The sequence below is a fragment of the Oncorhynchus gorbuscha genome, linkage group LG19, assembly GCF_021184085.1.
Source record: "Oncorhynchus gorbuscha isolate QuinsamMale2020 ecotype Even-year linkage group LG19, OgorEven_v1.0, whole genome shotgun sequence".
Lineage (NCBI taxonomy): Eukaryota > Metazoa > Chordata > Actinopteri > Salmoniformes > Salmonidae > Oncorhynchus > Oncorhynchus gorbuscha.
Genome location: NC_060191.1, coordinates 52,474,336 through 52,495,681, shown reverse-complemented (window position 1 = coordinate 52,495,681; position 21,346 = coordinate 52,474,336). Strand labels below are relative to the sequence as shown.

Here is a 21,346-nt window from a genome sequence, read left to right as displayed (position 1 = left end):
TATACTTGGGAACATTGTCCTGTTGGAACGTACATTTTCGCCCCAGTCTAAAGTCATTTGCATTCTAAAGCACCATTCATTGTTCCCTTTACACTTACCAACCTCCCAGTCCCTGCCGATGAAAAGCATTCCCATAGCAAGATACTGCCACCACCATGCTTCACGGTAGGGATGGTGTTAGACAGGCGATGAGCTATGCCTGGTTTTCTCCAGACATACCACTTTGCATTCAGGCCAAAGAGTTACATTTTTGTCTTATCAGATCACAGACTCCTTGGCCTTATGATCCCAGAGTCTTTCATGTGCCCTTTTGCAAACTCATAGCAGTCTATCATGTGCCTTTTTCTCAGAAGTCCATCACTTCAGTCTAGCCACTCTCCCATAAAGCCCAGATTGGTGAAGTGCTATAGAGACTGGCAGGTTCTACCATTTCAGCCAAGGAACTTTGTAGTTCTGTAAGAGTTCTTGGTCACCAAGATCCTAATTTTCCCAGTTGCTCAGTTTGGTCGGATGGCCAGCTCTAGGCAGAGTCTGGGTAGTTCCATATTTTTCCCATTTCCCAATGATGGAGACCACTGTGCTCTATAAATTGTTTTATATATGCCTCATCACAATTCTATCTCGGAGATCTACAGACAGTTCCTTGGACATCATGGTATAGTTTCTGCTTTGACATTCACTGTCAACTGTGCAACCTTATATAGACAGGTGTGTTTCTTTCTAAATCATGTCCAAACAATTTAATTGGCCAAAGGTGGACTCCATCTCAAGACGATCAAAGGCAATTGGATGCACCTGAGCTCAATTTGAAGTGCCATAGCAAAGGGGTGTGAATATGTATGTGAAGTTGATATTTCTGTATTTCATTTTCAAAAAATTAATTAATTAAAAGTGTGTCACTTTATCATTATGGGGATTTTGTATAGATGTGTGGAATTCTATTTGGAATTCAGGATGTAACACAACAACATGTGGAATAAGTCAAAGAGTTTGTATACTTTCTGAGGCACTGTATCCCTTATCTCTGTGATAGACCTCATAGGGACTACGAGAGTCAATATCATTCTATTTCCAGGTCATGCCTGTTTCACTTCCGGGTCACTCACATAGCACTTCCAGGTATCTCTGTGCCCGGAGGTCCTTCACGGCTGGGTGGTCGATGATGCAGCTGACTGGCTCTCCGTCGTCCTCCTTGGACACAGTGAGTCTCAGTCGACTGGTGACCGTGAACATCCTGTCATAGGTCTCATCCACCGTCATCTCGCCTAGGAACCAAAGTCTATAGAGATGTCTCAACTCACAACAGACTATCATACAGAGCATGGGGTTACTGAGTCAGCTTAAAACAATGTGACTAGCATCACCTGGTTATTCACATGGACACAACTAACATCTACTGTAACGGATGTATCCTATTTCACACTGCACAATTTTTGCAGTCAAGCTAAAAACAAGGTAACTTTGACCACCCTTTACACCTTCAAATCATTACATTTACTTAAGCCTACTTGATGTGGTTTTAGAACCCACAGATTCTCATTGAGTCCAACGTGAGGTAGGGACGATGTGGTTGTGGTTTGTTAACGAGTGTGTGTCTATGCAGCATCCTGGATGCTGAGTGGGGTTCTGTTCTGTTGTGTTCAGGCTAACCCCTACAGTAATCACCTGCCCTCCAGGCTCCTACATGTGTCTGGCTGTCAGAGGGGCATTCATTTAGAGAGCATTATAATGTCACAGGGCCAGCGCATTAGCAGCAGTGCTGAGTGTGATGGTTTACTTGCACTTAATGAAGTGAGGAAATAATTACAGGGCCTTCTGTGACCTGCAGCACACTTCCATCTCCGCCAGCCGACCAGCCAGTCACAGGGGGGCACGCTTAGGTCTCAGAGAAGGCATCACACTACTGCTCCAATACACACTGACCACATACACTAACATGCACATTGCTATAGCTTTTAACCCAATGACACTTACATAGGGAAACATCCTGAGAGATAGGCGTTGAAAAACAACCTTAGAGAAAGTTTTTTTCTAGTGGTTTTGCTCTGCAGATATACAGTAAAAATCGTAGCAGAACAAACATGGATTAGACCCCTGTTTTTAATCGTTGACAATTCTCTAAGTATATCACCAATTTGTGACTTGGATCTCAATGTGGGCACAGACGTCAATTCAACATCTATTCCACGTTGGTTTAACATAATTTCATTGAAATGACATGGAAACAGCGTTGATTCAACCAGTGTGTGCCCAGTGGGGAGCTAATGAATTGCTTATGAGAAGTGAGCAGTGTTTCCAGAGGTGCTAAAGGACGTGACTTCCTGGTCCGTCCACGTCCTCCTCTGCCAGTCTGGATTAGCCCCTGTTCAACATGGTGGCATTTCACTAATCTAACGAGCCTGTCTGCTTGCCTGCCTGTCTAACGTACCCACACCACACCAGCCCAGCCTTCCCCAGAGGGCCTGACATCTCATAAACACAAATTGACTTCCACTTCTCTAACACTGGAGGCGCAGATGGCATTTAGCTGATATTCGCTCCTTCTAAATATTTCATCCTCTCAACAAGCCAAATATGTCCTCTCTATTCTAATACATACATGTATATCATTTGACGACAGATATATTCAGTCCTTATGTAAACAGGACTAGGCTGTGAAATGAATTCTCCCTCGTGCTGTAGTGTATGGATAGGCTGAATAATAGATGAGTCTTCTTGATCATATGTGAGGCAATAAGGCACCACACCATAGTACCTACCATACACTACTGCACCTCTCTCCAGGAGCCTACAGTGAACTTGAGGCATTCAAATAAAGTACTTTCATAAAAGGACTTAGCAATTAAAGGTAATAAGTGAGGTTCAAGGCTTTCAAACTGTTGAATCAGAAGTCTGATCAACCAAAAGACAACATGTGATCAACAGAAACAAACGTGTTGCTGGTGTGTGAGTTGCGGTCCTTCAGCAGCAGCTAACACATGCTCTCAGTAGGCGGGGCTGTGACCAGATTTACAGGCTGTTGCCGGGCGGATTCCTCAGAGAGAGTGTTGATTCCACATCAACTCCCTGGTGTCTGGCGATGACACAAGTTTATGAGTGTATTAAACCATTACAGACACTGGGTGCCTCAGTGATGTACTATAGGGATGTACTCTAGCCTACACACTGTTCTGTTACAGCTAGGCTGCTGGCTGGGCGATGGGGGAGGCTGTAGTGAGTGTATGGTGAACAGTTGGGAGTTCATTTGAAGCCACTTATCTGGTCACTGGAAAAGGCCCACTACAAGTTCAGCCCAGCACTAAAATGCTCTGCTTCTTTGGTAACTGTTGTAATGTGGCTTTTGCTGAGGAGACAGTTCGCCAGCGCAGTGCTTTATGAATAGGTCATACTCAAAGTCAACACTATACCTCGTTCAGTTGAACAACTGAAATACTCATATCCATACTCACTCTTTAGTCCTTGAACAGATCAGTAGATATAGCATATTGTGACGAGTGTGAAACCAAGTCCTGAATGTAAAAGGAGCATTTGCAGTTTCCAGTAGGCTGCTGTGGAGAGGTAAAGCTGCCTGGCTGGGGTTATATCTGAAAGATATCTGAGGGAAAGATATTCCTCTGACCTGTCAGCTCCTGCTCTCCTTTCACCCATCTGATGGAGGCGGCAGGCTTGCTGCCCATGGCTGTACAGGTGAGCTCTGTCTCGTTCCCCTCACTGACCACATCCTCTCGGGAATCCATGATTGGACTGCCTGGTGGGACTGACAGACAAACAGCAAGAGCCTCAGATATATATGTACAGACAGACCCACATACAGTATACACAGACGCACAAAGGAATGCACACAAAACTTTCATTGTAAATAAGAATGTATTATTGACTGACTTGCCTAGTTAAATAAAGGTTAAATAAAATAAATAAAAATTAAATTAAAAATTCAAATAAAATAATGTACTGTTTCACTCTGCTATAGGCTATAATGTCCTGTTTCACTCTGCTATAGGCTATAATGTCCTGTTCCACTATGTTATAGGCTATAATGTCCTGTTCCACTATGCTATCGGCTATAATGTCCTGTTCCACTATGCTATAGACAATAATGTCCTGTTCCACTATGCTATAGACAATAATGTCCTGTTCCACTATGCTATAGACAATAATGTCCTGTTCCACTATGTTATAGGCTATAATGGCCTGTTCCACTGTGCTATAGTCTATAATGTCCTGTTCTACTATGCTATAGGCTATAATGTCCTGTTCCACTATGTTATAGGCTATAATGTCCTGTTCCACTATGTTATAGGCTATAATGTCCTGTTCCACTATGCTATAGACAATAATGTCCTGTTCCACTATGCTATAGACAATAATGTCCTGTTCCACTATGCTATAGACAATAATGTCCTGTTCCACTATGTTATAGGCTATAATGTCCTGTTCCACTATGTTATAGGCTATACTGTCCTGTTCCCCTATGCTATAAGCTATAATGTCCTGTTCCACTATGTTATAGGCTATAATGTCCTGTTCCACTATGTTATAAGTTATAATGTCCTGTTCCACTATGTTATAGGCTATAATGGCCTGTTCCACTGTGCTATAGTCTATAATGTCCTGTTCCACTATGTTATAGGCTATAATGTCCTGTTCCACTATGTTATAAGTTATAATGTCCTGTTCCACTATGTTATAGGCTATAATGGCCTGTTCCACTGTGCTATAGTCTATAATGTCCTGTTCCACTATGTTATAGGCTATAATGTCCTGTTCCACTATGTTATAAGTTATAATGTCCTGTTCCACTATGTTATAGGCTATAATGGCCTGTTCCACTGTGCTATAGTCTATAATGTCCTGTTCCACTATGCTATAGGCTATAATGTCCTGTTCCACTATCTTATAGGCTATAATGTCCTGTTCCACTATGCTATCGGCTATAATGTCCTGTTCCACTATGCTATAGGCTATAATGTCCTGTTCCACTATGCTATAGGCTATACTGGCCTGTTCCACTATGCTATAGGCTATAATGTCCTGTTCCACTATGCTATAGGCTATAATGTCCTGTTCCCCTATGCTATAGACAATAATGTCCTGTTCCACTATGTTATAGGCTATAATGTCCTGTTCCACTATGCTATAGACAATAATGTCCTGTTCCACTATGCTATAGGCTATACTGGCCTGCTCCACTATGTTATAGGCTATAATGTCCTGTTCCACTATGCTATAGACAATAATGTCCTGTTCCACTATGCTATAGGCTATACTGGCCTGCTCCACTATGTTATAGGCTATAATGTCATGTTCCACTGTGCTATAGGCTATAATGTCCTGTTCCACTATGCTATAGGCTATACTGGCCTGTTCCACTATGCTATAGGCTATAATGTCCTGTTCCACTATGCTATAGGCTATAATGTCCTGTTCCACTATGTTATAGGCTATAATGGCCTGTTCCACTATGCTATAGGCTATACTGGCCTGTTCCACTATGCTATAGGCTATAATGTCCTGTTCCACTATGCTATAGGCTATAATGTCCTGTTCCACTATGCTATAGGCTATAATGTCCTGTTCCACTATGCTATAGGCTATAATGGCCTGTTCCACTGTGCTATAGTCTATAATGTCCTGTTCCACTATGCTATAGGCTATAATGTCCTGTTCCACTATGTTATAGGCTATAATGTCCTGTTCCACTATGTTATAGGCTATAATGTCCTGTTCCACTATGCTATAGACAATAATGTCCTGTTCCACTATGCTATAGACAATAATGTCCTGTTCCACTATGCTATAGACAATAATGTCCTGTTCCACTATGTTATAGGCTATAATGTCCTGTTCCACTATGTTATAGGCTATAATGTCCTGTTCCACTATGCTATAGGCTATACTGTCCTGTTATGCTATAAGCTATAATGTCCTGTTCCACTATGTTATAGGCTATAATGTCCTGTTCCACTATGTTATAAGTTATAATGTCCTGTTCCACTATGTTATAGGCTATAATGGCCTGTTCCACTGTGCTATAGTCTATAATGTCCTGTTCCACTATGTTATAGGCTATAATGTCCTGTTCCACTATGTTATAAGTTATAATGTCCTGTTCCACTATGTTATAGGCTATAATGGCCTGTTCCACTGTGCTATAGTCTATAATGTCCTGTTCCACTATGCTATAGGCTATAATGTCCTGTTCCACTATGTTATAGGCTATAATGGCCTGTTCCACTGTGCTATAGGCTATAATGTCCTGTTCCACTATGTTATAGGCTATAATGTCCTGTTCCACTATGTTATAAGTTATAATGTCCTGTTCCACTATGTTATAGGCTATAATGGCCTGTTCCACTGTGCTATAGTCTATAATGTCCTGTTCCACTATGCTATAGGCTATAATGTCCTGTTCCACTATGTTATAGGCTATAATGTCCTGTTCCACTATGCTATCGGCTATAATGTCCTGTTCCACTATGCTATAGGCTATAATGTCCTGTTCTACTATGCTATAGGCTATAATGTCCTGTTCCACTATGTTATAGGCTATAATGTCCTGTTCCACTATGTTATAGGCTATAATGTCCTGTTCCACTATGCTATAGACAATAATGTCCTGTTCCACTATGCTATAGACAATAATGTCCTGTTCCACTATGCTATAGACAATAATGTCCTGTTCCACTATGTTATAGGCTATAATGTCCTGTTCCACTATGTTATAGGCTATACTGTCCTGTTCCCTATGCTATAAGCTATAATGTCCTGTTCCACTATGTTATAGGCTATAATGTCCTGTTCCACTATGTTATAAGTTATAATGTCCTGTTCCACTATGTTATAGGCTATAATGGCCTGTTCCACTGTGCTATAGTCTATAATGTCCTGTTCCACTATGTTATAGGCTATAATGTCCTGTTCCACTATGTTATAAGTTATAATGTCCTGTTCCACTATGTTATAGGCTATAATGGCCTGTTCCACTGTGCTATAGTCTATAATGTCCTGTTCCACTATGTTATAGGCTATAATGTCCTGTTCCACTATGTTATAAGTTATAATGTCCTGTTCCACTATGTTATAGGCTATAATGGCCTGTTCCACTGTGCTATAGTCTATAATGTCCTGTTCCACTATGCTATAGGCTATAATGTCCTGTTCCACTATCTTATAGGCTATAATGTCCTGTTCCACTATGCTATCGGCTATAATGTCCTGTTCCACTATGCTATAGGCTATAATGTCCTGTTCCACTATGCTATAGGCTATACTGGCCTGTTCCACTATGCTATAGGCTATAATGTCCTGTTCCACTATGCTATAGGCTATAATGTCCTGTTCCCCTATGCTATAGACAATAATGTCCTGTTCCACTATGTTATAGGCTATAATGTCCTGTTCCACTATGCTATAGACAATAATGTCCTGTTCCACTATGCTATAGGCTATACTGGCCTGCTCCACTATGTTATAGGCTATAATGTCCTGTTCCACTATGCTATAGACAATAATGTCCTGTTCCACTATGCTATAGGCTATACTGGCCTGCTCCACTATGTTATAGGCTATAATGTCATGTTCCACTGTGCTATAGGCTATAATGTCCTGTTCCACTATGCTATAGGCTATACTGGCCTGTTCCACTATGCTATAGGCTATAATGTCCTGTTCCACTATGCTATAGGCTATAATGTCCTGTTCCACTATGTTATAGGCTATAATGGCCTGTTCCACTATGCTATAGGCTATACTGGCCTGTTCCACTATGCTATAGGCTATAATGTCCTGTTCCACTATGCTATAGGCTATAATGTCCTGTTCCACTATGCTATAGGCTATAATGTCCTGTTCCACTATGCTATAGGCTATAATGGCCTGTTCCACTGTGCTATAGTCTATAATGTCCTGTTCCACTATGCTATAGGCTATAATGTCCTGTTCCACTATGTTATAGGCTATAATGTCCTGTTCCACTATGTTATAGGCTATAATGTCCTGTTCCACTATGCTATAGACAATAATGTCCTGTTCCACTATGCTATAGACAATAATGTCCTGTTCCACTATGCTATAGACAATAATGTCCTGTTCCACTATGTTATAGGCTATAATGTCCTGTTCCACTATGTTATAGGCTATAATGTCCTGTTCCACTATGCTATAGGCTATACTGTCCTGTTCCCCTATGCTATAAGCTATAATGTCCTGTTCCACTATGTTATAGGCTATAATGTCCTGTTCCACTATGTTATAAGTTATAATGTCCTGTTCCACTATGTTATAGGCTATAATGGCCTGTTCCACTGTGCTATAGTCTATAATGTCCTGTTCCACTATGTTATAGGCTATAATGTCCTGTTCCACTATGTTATAAGTTATAATGTCCTGTTCCACTATGTTATAGGCTATAATGGCCTGTTCCACTGTGCTATAGTCTATAATGTCCTGTTCCACTATGCTATAGGCTATAATGTCCTGTTCCACTATGTTATAGGCTATAATGGCCTGTTCCACTGTGCTATAGGCTATAATGTCCTGTTCCACTATGTTATAGGCTATAATGTCCTGTTCCACTATGTTATAAGTTATAATGTCCTGTTCCACTATGTTATAGGCTATAATGGCCTGTTCCACTGTGCTATAGTCTATAATGTCCTGTTCCACTATGCTATAGGCTATAATGTCCTGTTCCACTATGTTATAGGCTATAATGTCCTGTTCCACTATGCTATCGGCTATAATGTCCTGTTCCACTATGCTATAGGCTATAATGTCCTGTTCCACTATGCTATAGGCTATACTGGCCTGTTCCACTATGCTATAGGCTATAATGTCCTGTTCCACTATGCTATAGGCTATAATGTCCTGTTCCCCTATGCTATAGACAATAATGTCCTGTTCCACTATGTTATAGGCTATAATGTCCTGTTCCACTATGCTATAGGCTATAATGTCCTGTTCCACTATGCTATAGGCTATACTGGCCTGCTCCACTATGTTATAGGCTATAATGTCCTGTTCCACTGTGCTATAGGCTATAATGTCCTGTTCCACTATGCTATAGGCTATACTGGCCTGTTCCACTATGCTATAGGCTATAATGTCCTGTTCCACTATGCTATAGGCTATAATGTCCTGTTCCACTATGCTATATGCCATAGGCTACAATTTCCCCTTACATAATCAAATCATATATAGTAGCATGACCAATGAATACAAGCTAAGCATGTCCAACCTTGGTGACTTATTCCGCTGTCTCTCACATAGGGAAACCAGCCTGAGACACTTGTGGAAAACTCAGAAAGATGTGTCACGTCAAGAGCTCCTAAAAATCACCTGTAGTTCTCACTTTTTGCTATTAGTTTTCATTTCTAAAAGCAGAGTAATTACTTTGAAGTGTACTTAATTCCTTTTCAATCCCCTAGGATGTCGGCAAGTATAATACAGCTGTAGTATTAGTGTAATTTCACGCCGTAGCTCCACTGTTTGTCACAAATGACTCTCAATAGGGAACTACTTAGAGCATCCAAGTTAACATTCAGTAGGATTCACACACTCAACAGTCAGTCATCAAAGCCAGTCTCAGATAGATATATTCTGTTATCCATAGCAGCATCTGTTCCTATGTATTACCATGCTATTGAGCACTGTAAGTGCCTAATTGGCTGACAGTGGGACAGTGGGACTCAATATAACAAGATTAATTAAGAAAATACATAAATTCAAATAATTGTATATTCACCGTTTATATAGGATGTATGAGAGTGTGGTAGAGAGCAATGTCTAAGTTATGAATTTGGCACCATGTAATGTGCATACATAACATGTTGTGTTCATACATAGTGTTGTGTGTGTGTACGTTCCTTGTGTATACATGCAGGCGTACACTCATGCATGTGAGTTTAGGCATGTGTGTGTAAACATACCCAGCACAGTGATGTCTGCGTAGGCCTCCTGAGGAGGGTCTGTGTAGAGCTGGCACACATAGCGTCCCTCATCTGAGAGAGACACGTTGGACAGAGACACCCGCAGTTCATTGTCGGAGAAATTCACCAGCTGGAACCGGCTGTCCTTCAGGGCTGAGGAGAAACAGATACCAGACAGACAGTTAGGACTGGGAGACACACACACGTGTGTGTGTTTGTGGTATGTGTGCGTGTCTGTGAGAGAGAGAAACAGAACGAGAGAGAAACAGAGAGAGAGAGAAACAGAAAGAGAAACAGAAACAAAGAGAAACAGAGAGAGTGAATCAAAAGAGAGAGAACAAAAGAGACAGAGAGAGAAACAGAAAGAGAGAGAAACAGAGAGAGAAACAGGAAGAGAGAAAGAGAGAGAAACAGAAAGAGATAAACAGAGAGAAATAGAGAGAGAGAAAGAAAGAGAGCGAACAGAGAGAGAAACAAAGAGAGAGAAACAGAGAGAGAGAAACAGTTAGAGAGAAACAGAGAGAGAGAGAAACAGAAAGAGAGTGAGAGGGAACAAACAGAGAGAACAGAGAGACATACTGAAATAGTACAGTAAAAGTATTTGGTCTGTATTCATATAGCTAGTAGTTATGCTGAAAAAAGCCTCCTAAATGGTAAAAAGCCTCAGCATTTTACAACCCAGGTCTCTAAAAAGAAAAGTGAGTTTCAGAATGATTCATAAAAGTTGATTTATAAACAGTTTAATCTCTCCAGTCTACAGAGCCCTCCCTGGGCAGGACAATAGGAGAAGTGCCCATGAAGACCTCACATATTCTGGAAAAGGAGAAGTACTGTAACATACATTATGTATTCAATCACAAGAACTTGAGGTCCATACTAAATAAAAAAGTAGCTGTTTTGAACAAAAATCTGTAGTTTGGACTGGCGTGCCATATAAGTGTGGTGTTACTCGAGTTAGCTTTGAGTGTGGCAACCTAGCTTAACATCCTACATCTTACATTTAGCGACATCTTTTTCCACGTTAGTTAACCCCCCACTTGAACACTGTTTTACATAAATAACCCCAGATGGTTCTTTGGAGGGTGTAATGATGTTTTGACCTACCCATTCCTCATCAGGTCTTCTATTAGCGCAGAGCTAAAGAACTCAATCTATTCAGCCTATCTTTAAAACATGGGGAGTGTTCGTTCCTGTCAGAGCTCCATGTCAGGCAGCATCTTGATCATTACAGAGGCCTTTGAGCATCTTCCTATATGAGACCTCATTCCCAATCCTGTCTCATAATTTGAGGAGTCTTTGGAAGTCTCTCCTCAAAGGATATAGCGATGAGCCTTGGCATAGCTTTGAGAGTCAAAGGCCTTGCTAGGGAGGAATTAGCTGGCATGAAGCAGTTTGCTCATTGACAGGTGATTACTCAAGTGTGTTGAGATTATAAAGAGGCTGTGGCCAACATCAGGGTTGCACTGTAAAGCAACAAAAAATACAATCAATAAGTAAAGTTGGATCATTGCCCACTACATCAGGTGTAATGTACTTTAACTCTACCTACATGTACATATTACCTCAATTACCTAGACAACCGGTGCCCCCGCACATTGACTTTGTTCCGGTACCCCCTGTATATAGCCTCGCTATTGTTATTTTATTGCTACTGTTAAATAATTTGTTACTTTTATCTTCTATTTTTTTTACTTAACTATTTTTTATTTAACATGATTTTTTCTTAACTTCTTAAAGCATTGTTGGTTAAGGGCTTGTATAAGCTCTACACCTGTTGTATTCGGCACATGTGACAAATACCATTTGATTAGATTTGATGTACTGTATGTGAGCTATAAAGGTTGAATTGATGATGCCATCCATAAAGTTGGTTTGTTTCCTCGATCCCTAATTATTGGAGCACTAGGCCAAAAATATAAAGCATCAGCAAAAGCCTTGACATTGGGTCTCTAGCGTCAGGTTCAGGGACAGTGTTACTGTGTTAGTATTGCTGGAATAGTAACTTCCCAGGTGGTTGACAGTGAGTGGACTTGATAGCTCCGTTGAGCAACTCTATGGTATTTAAACCAAAAGAAGCAGACGGAGAAAGCTAGTGCATTTGTAGATTTGATGGGGGATGTGTAGCCCTACGGTAAATGTTGGGTATTATTGTCCTGGTAGAGTGTTTTGTGTAAGTGTCTGTTTCTGTTTGTGTCTGTTGTTTTGCCTGTGTGACTGTGTGTCATGGATGTTTTCCTCCTCATACACAAAGGGCTGACTCTGTAGAGAGAGGCCTGGTAACAGGTAACAATGCCACTAATCAGAGGGTGGTCACCACAGAACACAGCCTTCTGGGAGCCCAGCCCAGAATAGACCTGCTGCCCTGGGATTTACCAGGCTCCACTGTGGGTGTAATGTTCAACCGGGAGCAGCAGTTAGACATGATCAGAGCTCTGACTCATATCTGATACTAACTCCAGCCAATTTACTGATACCCAACTGTTTCTGTAATTACACTTGACAATTGCACTTCAGCCATTTTCCTTGCTGCCAGTATGAGTTGGTTTTAAAATGGGATAAGTGGTAAAATGACAAACTGTTAAAGAGGCTGTGTGGAATATGTGACTAAATAGAGAAAAGATGTGAGACCAGAGCTCTTTCAAACACAGATTTTATAGATCACACACCATTCTATTTGTGTTGCATTCAAGGCTGTCACGGGTGTCATTGTGTTATCTTTATTTGAATCGCTCCTTTAACGCGGTAAAACACATAAATTACATTAGCAATACAAACATGACAGAGATGTACACTCAGCCTTCTGTAATGTTCTGCCATACAGTGGAAAATTAGAACACCAATCTGGATACCACTCAGACTTGTGAAATCATTTTGGATGGAGATGAAATATGAAAACAAGAAGAAGTGTTTCTCATATCACCTTGAAGGTTGGCTCCATTCCAAGACACAAAGGACACAAGACACTCTAGGTTGAACCTAGAGGAAGCCATATGCTCATGCATAAACATTGTCCTAATCTTAGATTCTCTTTAGATTCCTAATCTAAGAGATTATCTGCATGAACAAAATGATGAATAAATCAACTCAATGGCCAATTAAAGGCAGTTAACCCACTGTTCCTAGGCCATCATTGAAAATAAGAATTTGTTCTTAACTGACTTGCCTAGTTAAATAAAGGTAAAAATAAAATTGTAAAAATGTAAAAACTGCCAAAATATAGGAAACACTAAAGTAAAAGACGGATATGAAGTGAAAGCATGGGGTGCTTCCATACAGGACGATCCAGACACTTGTAGAATATATGCCAAGGCACACTGAAGCTGTTCTGGCGGCTAATCGTGGCCCAATGCCCTATTTAAAACACTTTATGATGGTGTTTCCTTTATTTTTGGCAATTACATGCAGCAGCAGGCTACATGGAAAATGGAACAACAGCTCGATAGGGGAATGGCTTGAGTCGAGCAAAAGGGAATATATTATTGAGGATAAAGTTCAGAACTACACAATTTCACGTGTACAATATCTAAAGACCGGCATCACTATACTGAGAGCTTTGCCGTATCTAAAAAGATGTAGTTGGGTGTTTTTGAAGAATTTGTTGATGTTTTCTCAAGACCCTTATACTGCACAATGAGGATGTATAATTGATTTTCTGTTTGGGGTAAGTCTCTCAAAAACATGTGAAATCACAAAATAGTTTGGAACCTTCTATAACATGCCATTATATACAATTTCAGATTTGTTTCTGAAAAGGAGACATCTCCTTTAACTGCCAATATGCCAACATTCCATTCAAACAATGCAGTCATTCCACAGCCATCCACTGGCACCAATCAGTTGACAATAGGATTTAGTCAAGCTGTAAATGCAACAAGTACTAGAATTGTATAACATAACAGCACTCACAGATTTTCAAGTAAAACAAATCTGAGACATTTATGATCTGTTTACATATATTTTAGAGGCTATTTATGCAGAAAATTGATATAAAACCTGAATAAACTTTATTTATAATTATATGACAATAATAATTCCATTACACAATTTCTGATACATCACATGCCTTACTTGCATTTTCCGCAATAAGTAAAAGCAGGAAACGCATCACCTACTGTATGCCTCTTCTTCCATTCATTCCAAATAGACCGTTTTTTTTATTTATCACTGACCAAGATGGCTGCCATTTTTGCCCCATTATGGAACTTTGAGGGTTTATGACATAACCCCTCTAATAATTTAATAGGATCTCTATGAGAAGCACTTACGTCTGACGTCTCTGAAGTAGATGGTCTGTCTGTTGGGGTTAAGGAGCTGGATGACTGAGTCATCATTGTTCTTCACCCTGCAGCTAATGGTCGCCATCTCCCCCTCGATCACTGACACATTATCAGTCCCCAGGTTTTGACCTTCAACTGGACACAGACAGATGGACAAGAGGAGGAGGACAAACACATTAAAGGTCTAGAATTACTGCCATTCAGATTTTTTTTCATTGTGTAATGTTAATAATTTGGGGATTGAGACAAACAAAAAAGCATTGGCACAATAACAGACCACGGATTTGAACAGCATAATACTTCAGCACACCCACAGAGACATGAACACAGCCTGACTGCTATAGACATATGTTGGCTGTACTTGCAGCCACATTCCTAATCCTCCTAATATGGTAGAAGGGCCTAGAATAATAGCGCCAAAGGAGATGGCTGCTGTTTTACGATCCTGTAACCAATTGTGCTATTGTGGCCTTTCACGTTATTTGTAAGTTATTTTGTACATAATGTTTCCGCCACCGTGTCTTATGCCCAAAAATAGCTTCTAGTGTAACGATTGTTGTTGGAAGGATTGGACCAATGTGCGGCGTGGAAGGCGTTATTTAATGTGAACCAGCAACAACATAATAAAGAGTAACAAAACGAACGTGCAGCTTTGTAGTGCAAAAAGGCTACAATACAAAAACAATATCCCACACACAATAGGTGGAAAAAAGCTGCCTAAATATAATCCCCAATCAGAGACAACGATAGACAGCTGACTCTGACTGGGAACCATACTAGGCCAACCTAGAAACGAAAAACTAGAATGCCCATCCTAGTCACCCTGACCTAACCAAATAGAGAAATAAAAGGATCTCTAAGGTCAGGGCGTGACATCTAGATATCAGGACAGTGATTTAGGTCCCGTGGAGCACTGGAGGAATACCTTTTTCTTCAACGAGTCGGATGGGAAGGATTTACTTCAGACGCCTGACAAGGCCCTCATCCCAATAATTTGCAGGAGAAAGAGACGAAGGTACCGTGGACGAATATCTACCTTTACCATCGGTCTTATTAGCCAACGTACAATCAGTCGATAATAAAATAAACAAACTACGATCATGTATATCCTACCAACGGGACATTAAAAACTGTAATATCTTATGTTTCACCGAGTCGTGGCTGAACAAAAACATGAATAACATGCAGCTCGCGGGTTTTACACTTTTTCGTCAGGATAGAACAGCGGCCTCTGGTAAGACAAGGGGTGGCGGTCTATGCATATTTGTAAACAACAACTGGTGCACGAAATCTAAGGAATTCTCTATGTTTTGCTCGCCTGAGGTAGAATATCTGTCACACCCTGATCTGGTTCACCTGTCTTTGTGATGGTCTCCACCCACATTCAAGTGTCACCTGTTTTCTTCATTAGTCCCCGGTGTATTTATCCCTGTGTTTCTTGTCTCTCTGTGCCAGTTCGTCTTGTTTTGCCAAGTCAACCAGCGTATTTCCTAGCTCCTATTTTTCCCTGTCTCAGTTTTTTCCTTACCCTCCTGGTTTTGACCCTTGCCTGTCCTGGCCTAATCCACCTGTCTGACCACTCTAACTGTCCTGACCTCGAGCCTGCCTATCCCCTGGTACTGTTTGGACTCTGACCTGATCACTGAACTCCTGCCTGTCCTGACCTCGAGAGCTGCAGTGAAAAGATGTGTGTACTGGTCACGTGAACGGGGAGTGTTGAATCCCAACGAATCAATCCTGGATGCTCACGTTGCAAAAAGCAAAGAAGAAAAATAGCAGTGACAGCCATGGCTAGTGGGAGGAGCTGAAGAACTGGAAAAGCCTCCCGCCTCATTTAAGTCTCATGTATCGGAGTATTTTGGCTTCCCTGTCAAATATGATGACGAAGGAAGGGTGGTGGACAACACCATTACGTTGTGTAGGCATTGTGCCACAAGAAAGCCGTATGATCATGGAAATACATTGTTCAAGACCACACATGAAAGCGTCATCACCCTGGTGTGTCAGTGATGGGAGCCAACTCAGCCAAGAGACAACAACTTCTCACAGTGGTATATAAGCAGCCATTTGCTGCAGAATCAGACTGGGTTAAAGCCATCACCAAATGTATTGGGATGTTTAACGCTGCAGAGATGAGGCCATACTCTGTTGTGGAAAACAAAGGGTTTAAAACTATGGTGAAAGTGCTTGAGCCAGGCTACGAAATCCCATCAAAATATCAAACATGTCGACAAATTATCCAAGGCATCCTCTGTTGCCCTCACCACAGACGGGTGGACCCTCCAGGGCAATGGAAAGATCCGTGACTGTGACTGCTCACTACACCACAGAGGAGTGTGAGATGCTAAGTCCGGCGCTACAGACACGCCACCGCTTTGAGAGTCACACAGGCACAAATCTGGCGCAGGTACTGCTAGGAGCAGTAGCAAAGTGGAAGCTAGATAAGCCCAATAGCAATATCCCAACCACCACATATAATGCCAAGACCCAAGTAAATGTAGTGATATAAGCTGGACTGGGGCCACAGATAGCTTGCTTTGCACATGTGATCAATGTGCATCCCAAAGGGGAATCTCAGTGAACAAGATGGACCGCCTCCTTGGGAGGATCAGGAAGGTGGTTTCCTTTTTCCACCGAAGGACAACCGCCGCTCATGTGCTTAAGACCAAGCAAGAAATGCTACAGCTACCGACCCACAAGCTCATACACCATGTCACAACAAGATGGAACTCCACTTGAGATGTTGGAGCACTATCTTGAGCAGCAGGCAGCTGTATACTCTGCACTGACAGACCCTGAAAGAAAATAAAGACATCATCACCTTGGCTGAAACCCCTCAAAACGGTTACAACCCTATTGAGCACTGAAACTGCACCGTCTGTGTCCATGATCCTACCTCTGAAAACAAGGATTCTACAACCATGGCCCCAAGTGAGGAAGACAGCACCATCACTAGAGATATCAAGGCTGTCATTAGAGAGGACCTGAACCCTAGATACCCCCTAATATACAGGACTACCCTCATAAATCTACTGCACTATATCCAAGGTTCAAGTCCCTGTCTCACCTAGACCCTGACCTACACCAGAGGACATAGAGTGATCTCACCACTGAGATTGTGGCCACTGAAGAGGTAAAAAAAATACAAAATAAGAGTGAATTACTTAAATAATAAATATAGTGCAGTCTAATCTTAGTCTATGCTATTGCTATTATCATCCATTTCTGATTTGGAATAATAATAATGGATTTTATTAAATGTTATTGCCACAATTACAGTCCCTGACTAAGTCTATAATACCAACATGTTTCAAGCAGACCAACATAGTCCCTGTGCCCAAGAAGACTAAGGTGACCTGCCTAAATGACTACTGACCCGTAGCACTCACATCTGTCGCCATGAAGTGCCTTGAAAGGCTGGTCATGGCTCACATCAACACCATTATCCCAGAAACCCTAAACCCACTCCAATTTGCATACTGCCTGAACAGATCCACAGATGATGCAATCTCTATTGCACTCAACACTGCCCTTCCCACCTGGACAAAAGGAACACCTATGTGAGAATGCTATTCATTGACTACAGCTCAGCATTCAACACCATAATGCCCTCAAAGCTCATCACTAAGCTAAGGACCCTGGGCAGAAACACCTCCCTCTGCAACTGGATCCTGGACTTCCTGACAGACCGCCCCCAGGTGGTAAGGGTAGGTAACAACACAACCGCCACGCTGATCCTTAACAAGTGGACCCCTCAAGGGTGCATTCTCAGTCCCCTCCTGTACTCACTGTTCACTCATGACTGCATGGCCAGGCACTACTCCAACACCCTCATCAAGTTTGCCGATGACACAACAGTGGTAGGCCTGATCAGCAACAACGATGAGACAGCCTATAGGGAGGAGGTCAGAGACCTGGCCGTGTGGTACCAGGACAACAACCTCTCCGTCAACATAATCAAGACAAAGGAGACGATTGTGGACTACAGGAAAAGTAGGACCGAGCACTCCCCCATTCTCATCGATGGAGCTGCAGTGGAGCAGGTTGAGTTCAAGTTCCTTGAGTTCAAGTTCCAAGTTCCTTGGTGTCCATATCACCAACAAACTATCATGGTCCAAACACACTATGACAGTTGTGAAGAGGGCATGACAAAGCCTAAATGTTTGGCATGGGTCCTCAGATCCTTAAAAGGTTCTACAGCTGCACCATCGAGAGCATCCTGACTGGTTGCATCACTGTCTGGTATGGCAACGGCTCAGCCTCCGTCCGCAAGCCACTACAGAAGGTAGTGCGTACGGCCCAGTACATCACTGGGGCCAAGCTTCCCGCCACCCAGGACCTCTATACCAGGCGGTGTCAGAGGAAGACCCAAAAATTGTCAAAGACGCCAGCCACCCTAGTCATAGACTGTTCTCTCTGCTACCGCACGGCAAGCGGTACCGGAGCACCAAGTTTACGTCCAAAAGGCTTCTTAACTGCTTATATCCCCAAGCCATAAGACTCCTGAACAGCTAATCAAAGGGCTACCCAGACCCCTCTTTTTACACTGCTGCTGCTCTCTGTTTATCACTTTAACTCTACCCACATGTACATATTACCTCAAATACCTCAACTAACTGGTGCATTGACTCTGTACTGGTACCCCCTGTATATAGCCTCGCTATTGTTATTTTACTGCTGCTGTTTAATTATTTGTTACTTTTATTTTCAATTTTTCTACTTATCTATATTTACCTAACACATTTTTCTTTTTAACTTCTTAAAGCATTGTTGGTTAAGGACTTGTAAGTAAGCACCTGTTGTATTCGGCGCATGTGACAAATCAAATTTGATTGGATGTGATTTGCACTGGTTGACGTTATTGATCTCTCAGTTCAGAGTGGGTCCTGTGACTCTCTGCCAGATGGGCTGTAAGCACTACCTCTCACACACAAAGAGAAAGAAGGAGAGTTAGAGAGAGAAAGAGAGAAGGAGAGAGAGGGAGAGAGACAGACGGATCTGAATTATAGCTCTCCATCTGAGAGAAAAGGAGAAGAAAGGAGACAGGGAAGGACGGAGAGACACAGAAGGAAAGGAGGGTAGTGAAAGAGAGGGAAGAGAGGGAAGGTGAAAGAGAGAGAGACTGAAAGAGAGAGAGAGACAGACAGACAGAGTTGAATTACAGCTCTCCATCTGAGTCTATGAGCACTGGGCTTTATTCTCCATCTCTTAGGAACAACAGCCTTGTCACCCACTGAGTCAGCCACTGAGTCAGCCACTGAGTCAGCCACTGAGTCAGCCACCAGAGTCACCCACTGAGTCAGCCACCGAGTCACCCACCGAGTCACCCACCGAGTCACCCACCGAGTCACCCACTGAGTCACCCACTGAGTCCACCACTGAGTCCACCACTGAGTCCACCACTGAGTCCACCACTGAGTCCACCACTGAGTCACCCACTGAGTCAGCATTGAGTCAGCCAGTGAGTCCACCACTGAGTCACCCACTGAGTCAGCCACTGAGTCAGCCACCGAGTCACCCACTGAGTCAGCCAGTGACTGAGTATTGCCACATCTGTGCCTACCTGGTCATGTCCTCATCATTAAAGCCAGAAACCAAGCATCCATTTGGTTTGTTTTCAGCCTTCCAGGTGGGGGAGGGGATACATCAAAAGTCACCTTGTGCTATCCGGCAGGAGCCAAAAGGCATAAGAAGAAGAATGGAGAATGCTTTTAAATGTTTCGGATTAGCACCAGGAGAGGAACAAGACTCCCAGCAACAGCCTGAAGAAAACATCCAAAGCACATTTGCATGCCTGAGTCGTCATACACCTCCAAACCGGGCTGACATTTACAAAGTGGAAAAAAGCCCCTGCGTTTTCAGATAGTGATAATGGGAATAGACAGCCAAACTAACAGGATTCAAATGAGCTGAGAGAATGCAGCGAGCAGCAAGACATGAACCTCCTGTGGATAAATATACCTCAGACCTGTCTGTAGCAATGAACTTTTCATTTCATTCCACATCACAGATATTGGTTCATCAAGCACACACACAACACAGGATGGTGATGACTGAAAATGGACATTGATATTGATGTTGATATTGATATTGGCCTACAGGGAGGAGGTGAGGGCCCTCGGAGTGTGGTGTCAGGAAAATAACCTCACACTCAATATCAACAAAACAAAGGAGATGATCGTGGACTTCAGGAAACAGCAGAGGGAGCACCCCCCTATCCACATCGATGGGACAGTAGTGGAGAGGGTAGTAAGTTTTAAGTTCCTCGGCGTACACATCACGGACAAACTGAATTGGTCCACCCACACAGACAGCGTCGTGAAGAAGGCGCAGCGCCTCTTCAACCTCAGGAGGCTGAAGAAATTTGGCTTGTCACCAAAAGTACTCACAAACTTCTACCGATGCACAATCGAGAGCATCCTGTCAGGCTGTATCACCGCCTGGTACGGCAACTGCTCCACCCACAACTGTAAGGCTCTCCAGAGGATAGTGAGGTCTGCACAACGCCTCACCGGGAGCAAACTACCTGCCCTCCAGGACACCTACACCACCCGATGTCACCGGAAGGACAAGGACAACAACCACCCGAGCCACTGCCTGTTCACCCCGCTATCATCCAGAAGGCGAGGTCAGTACAGCTTCTATCTCAAGGCCGTCAGACTGTTAAACAGCCACCACTAACATTGAGTGGCTGCTGCCAACACACTGACTCAACTCCAGCCGCTTTAATCATGGGAATTGATGGAAATTGATGTAAAATATATCCCTAGCCACTTTAAACAATGCTACTTAATATAATGTTTACATACCCTACATTACTCATATGTATATGTATATACTGTACTCTATATCATCTACTGCATCTTTATGTAATACATGTATCACTAGTCACTTTAAACTATTCCACTTTGTTTACATATCCTACATTACGCATCTTGCCTATGCCGTTCTGTTCCATCACTCATTCATACATCTTTATGTACATATTCTTTATCCCTTTACACTGTGTGTAGAAGGTAGTCGTTTTGGAATTGTTAGGTTAGATTATTCGTTGGTTATTACTGCATTGTCGGAACTAGAAGCACAAGCATTTCGCTACACTCGCATTAACATCTGCTAAGCATGTGTATGTGACAAATACAT

At 42.3% G+C, this 21,346-nt stretch overlaps 1 protein-coding gene across 4 annotated transcripts in view; it reads right to left on the bottom strand.

The window, feature by feature from the left end:
- The window catches only part of LOC124005788 (cell adhesion molecule 1-like), a 181,903-nt gene that overhangs the window by 34,287 nt on the left and 126,270 nt on the right, over nucleotides 1-21,346 (bottom strand). For 3 of the 4 annotated variants that reach the window (XM_046315335.1, XM_046315337.1, XM_046315336.1), the window contains 4 exons: nucleotides 14,192-14,338; nucleotides 9,927-10,079; nucleotides 3,620-3,757; nucleotides 1,107-1,265 (listed from right to left, as the gene is read on the bottom strand). In XM_046315335.1, the coding sequence (XP_046171291.1) occupies nucleotides 1,107-1,265; nucleotides 3,620-3,757; nucleotides 9,927-10,079; nucleotides 14,192-14,338 (597 nt within the window). The remainder of the gene's footprint in view (nucleotides 1-1,106; nucleotides 1,266-3,619; nucleotides 3,758-9,926; nucleotides 10,080-14,191; nucleotides 14,339-21,346) is intronic. The other variant, XM_046315338.1, reaches the window with a different exon arrangement.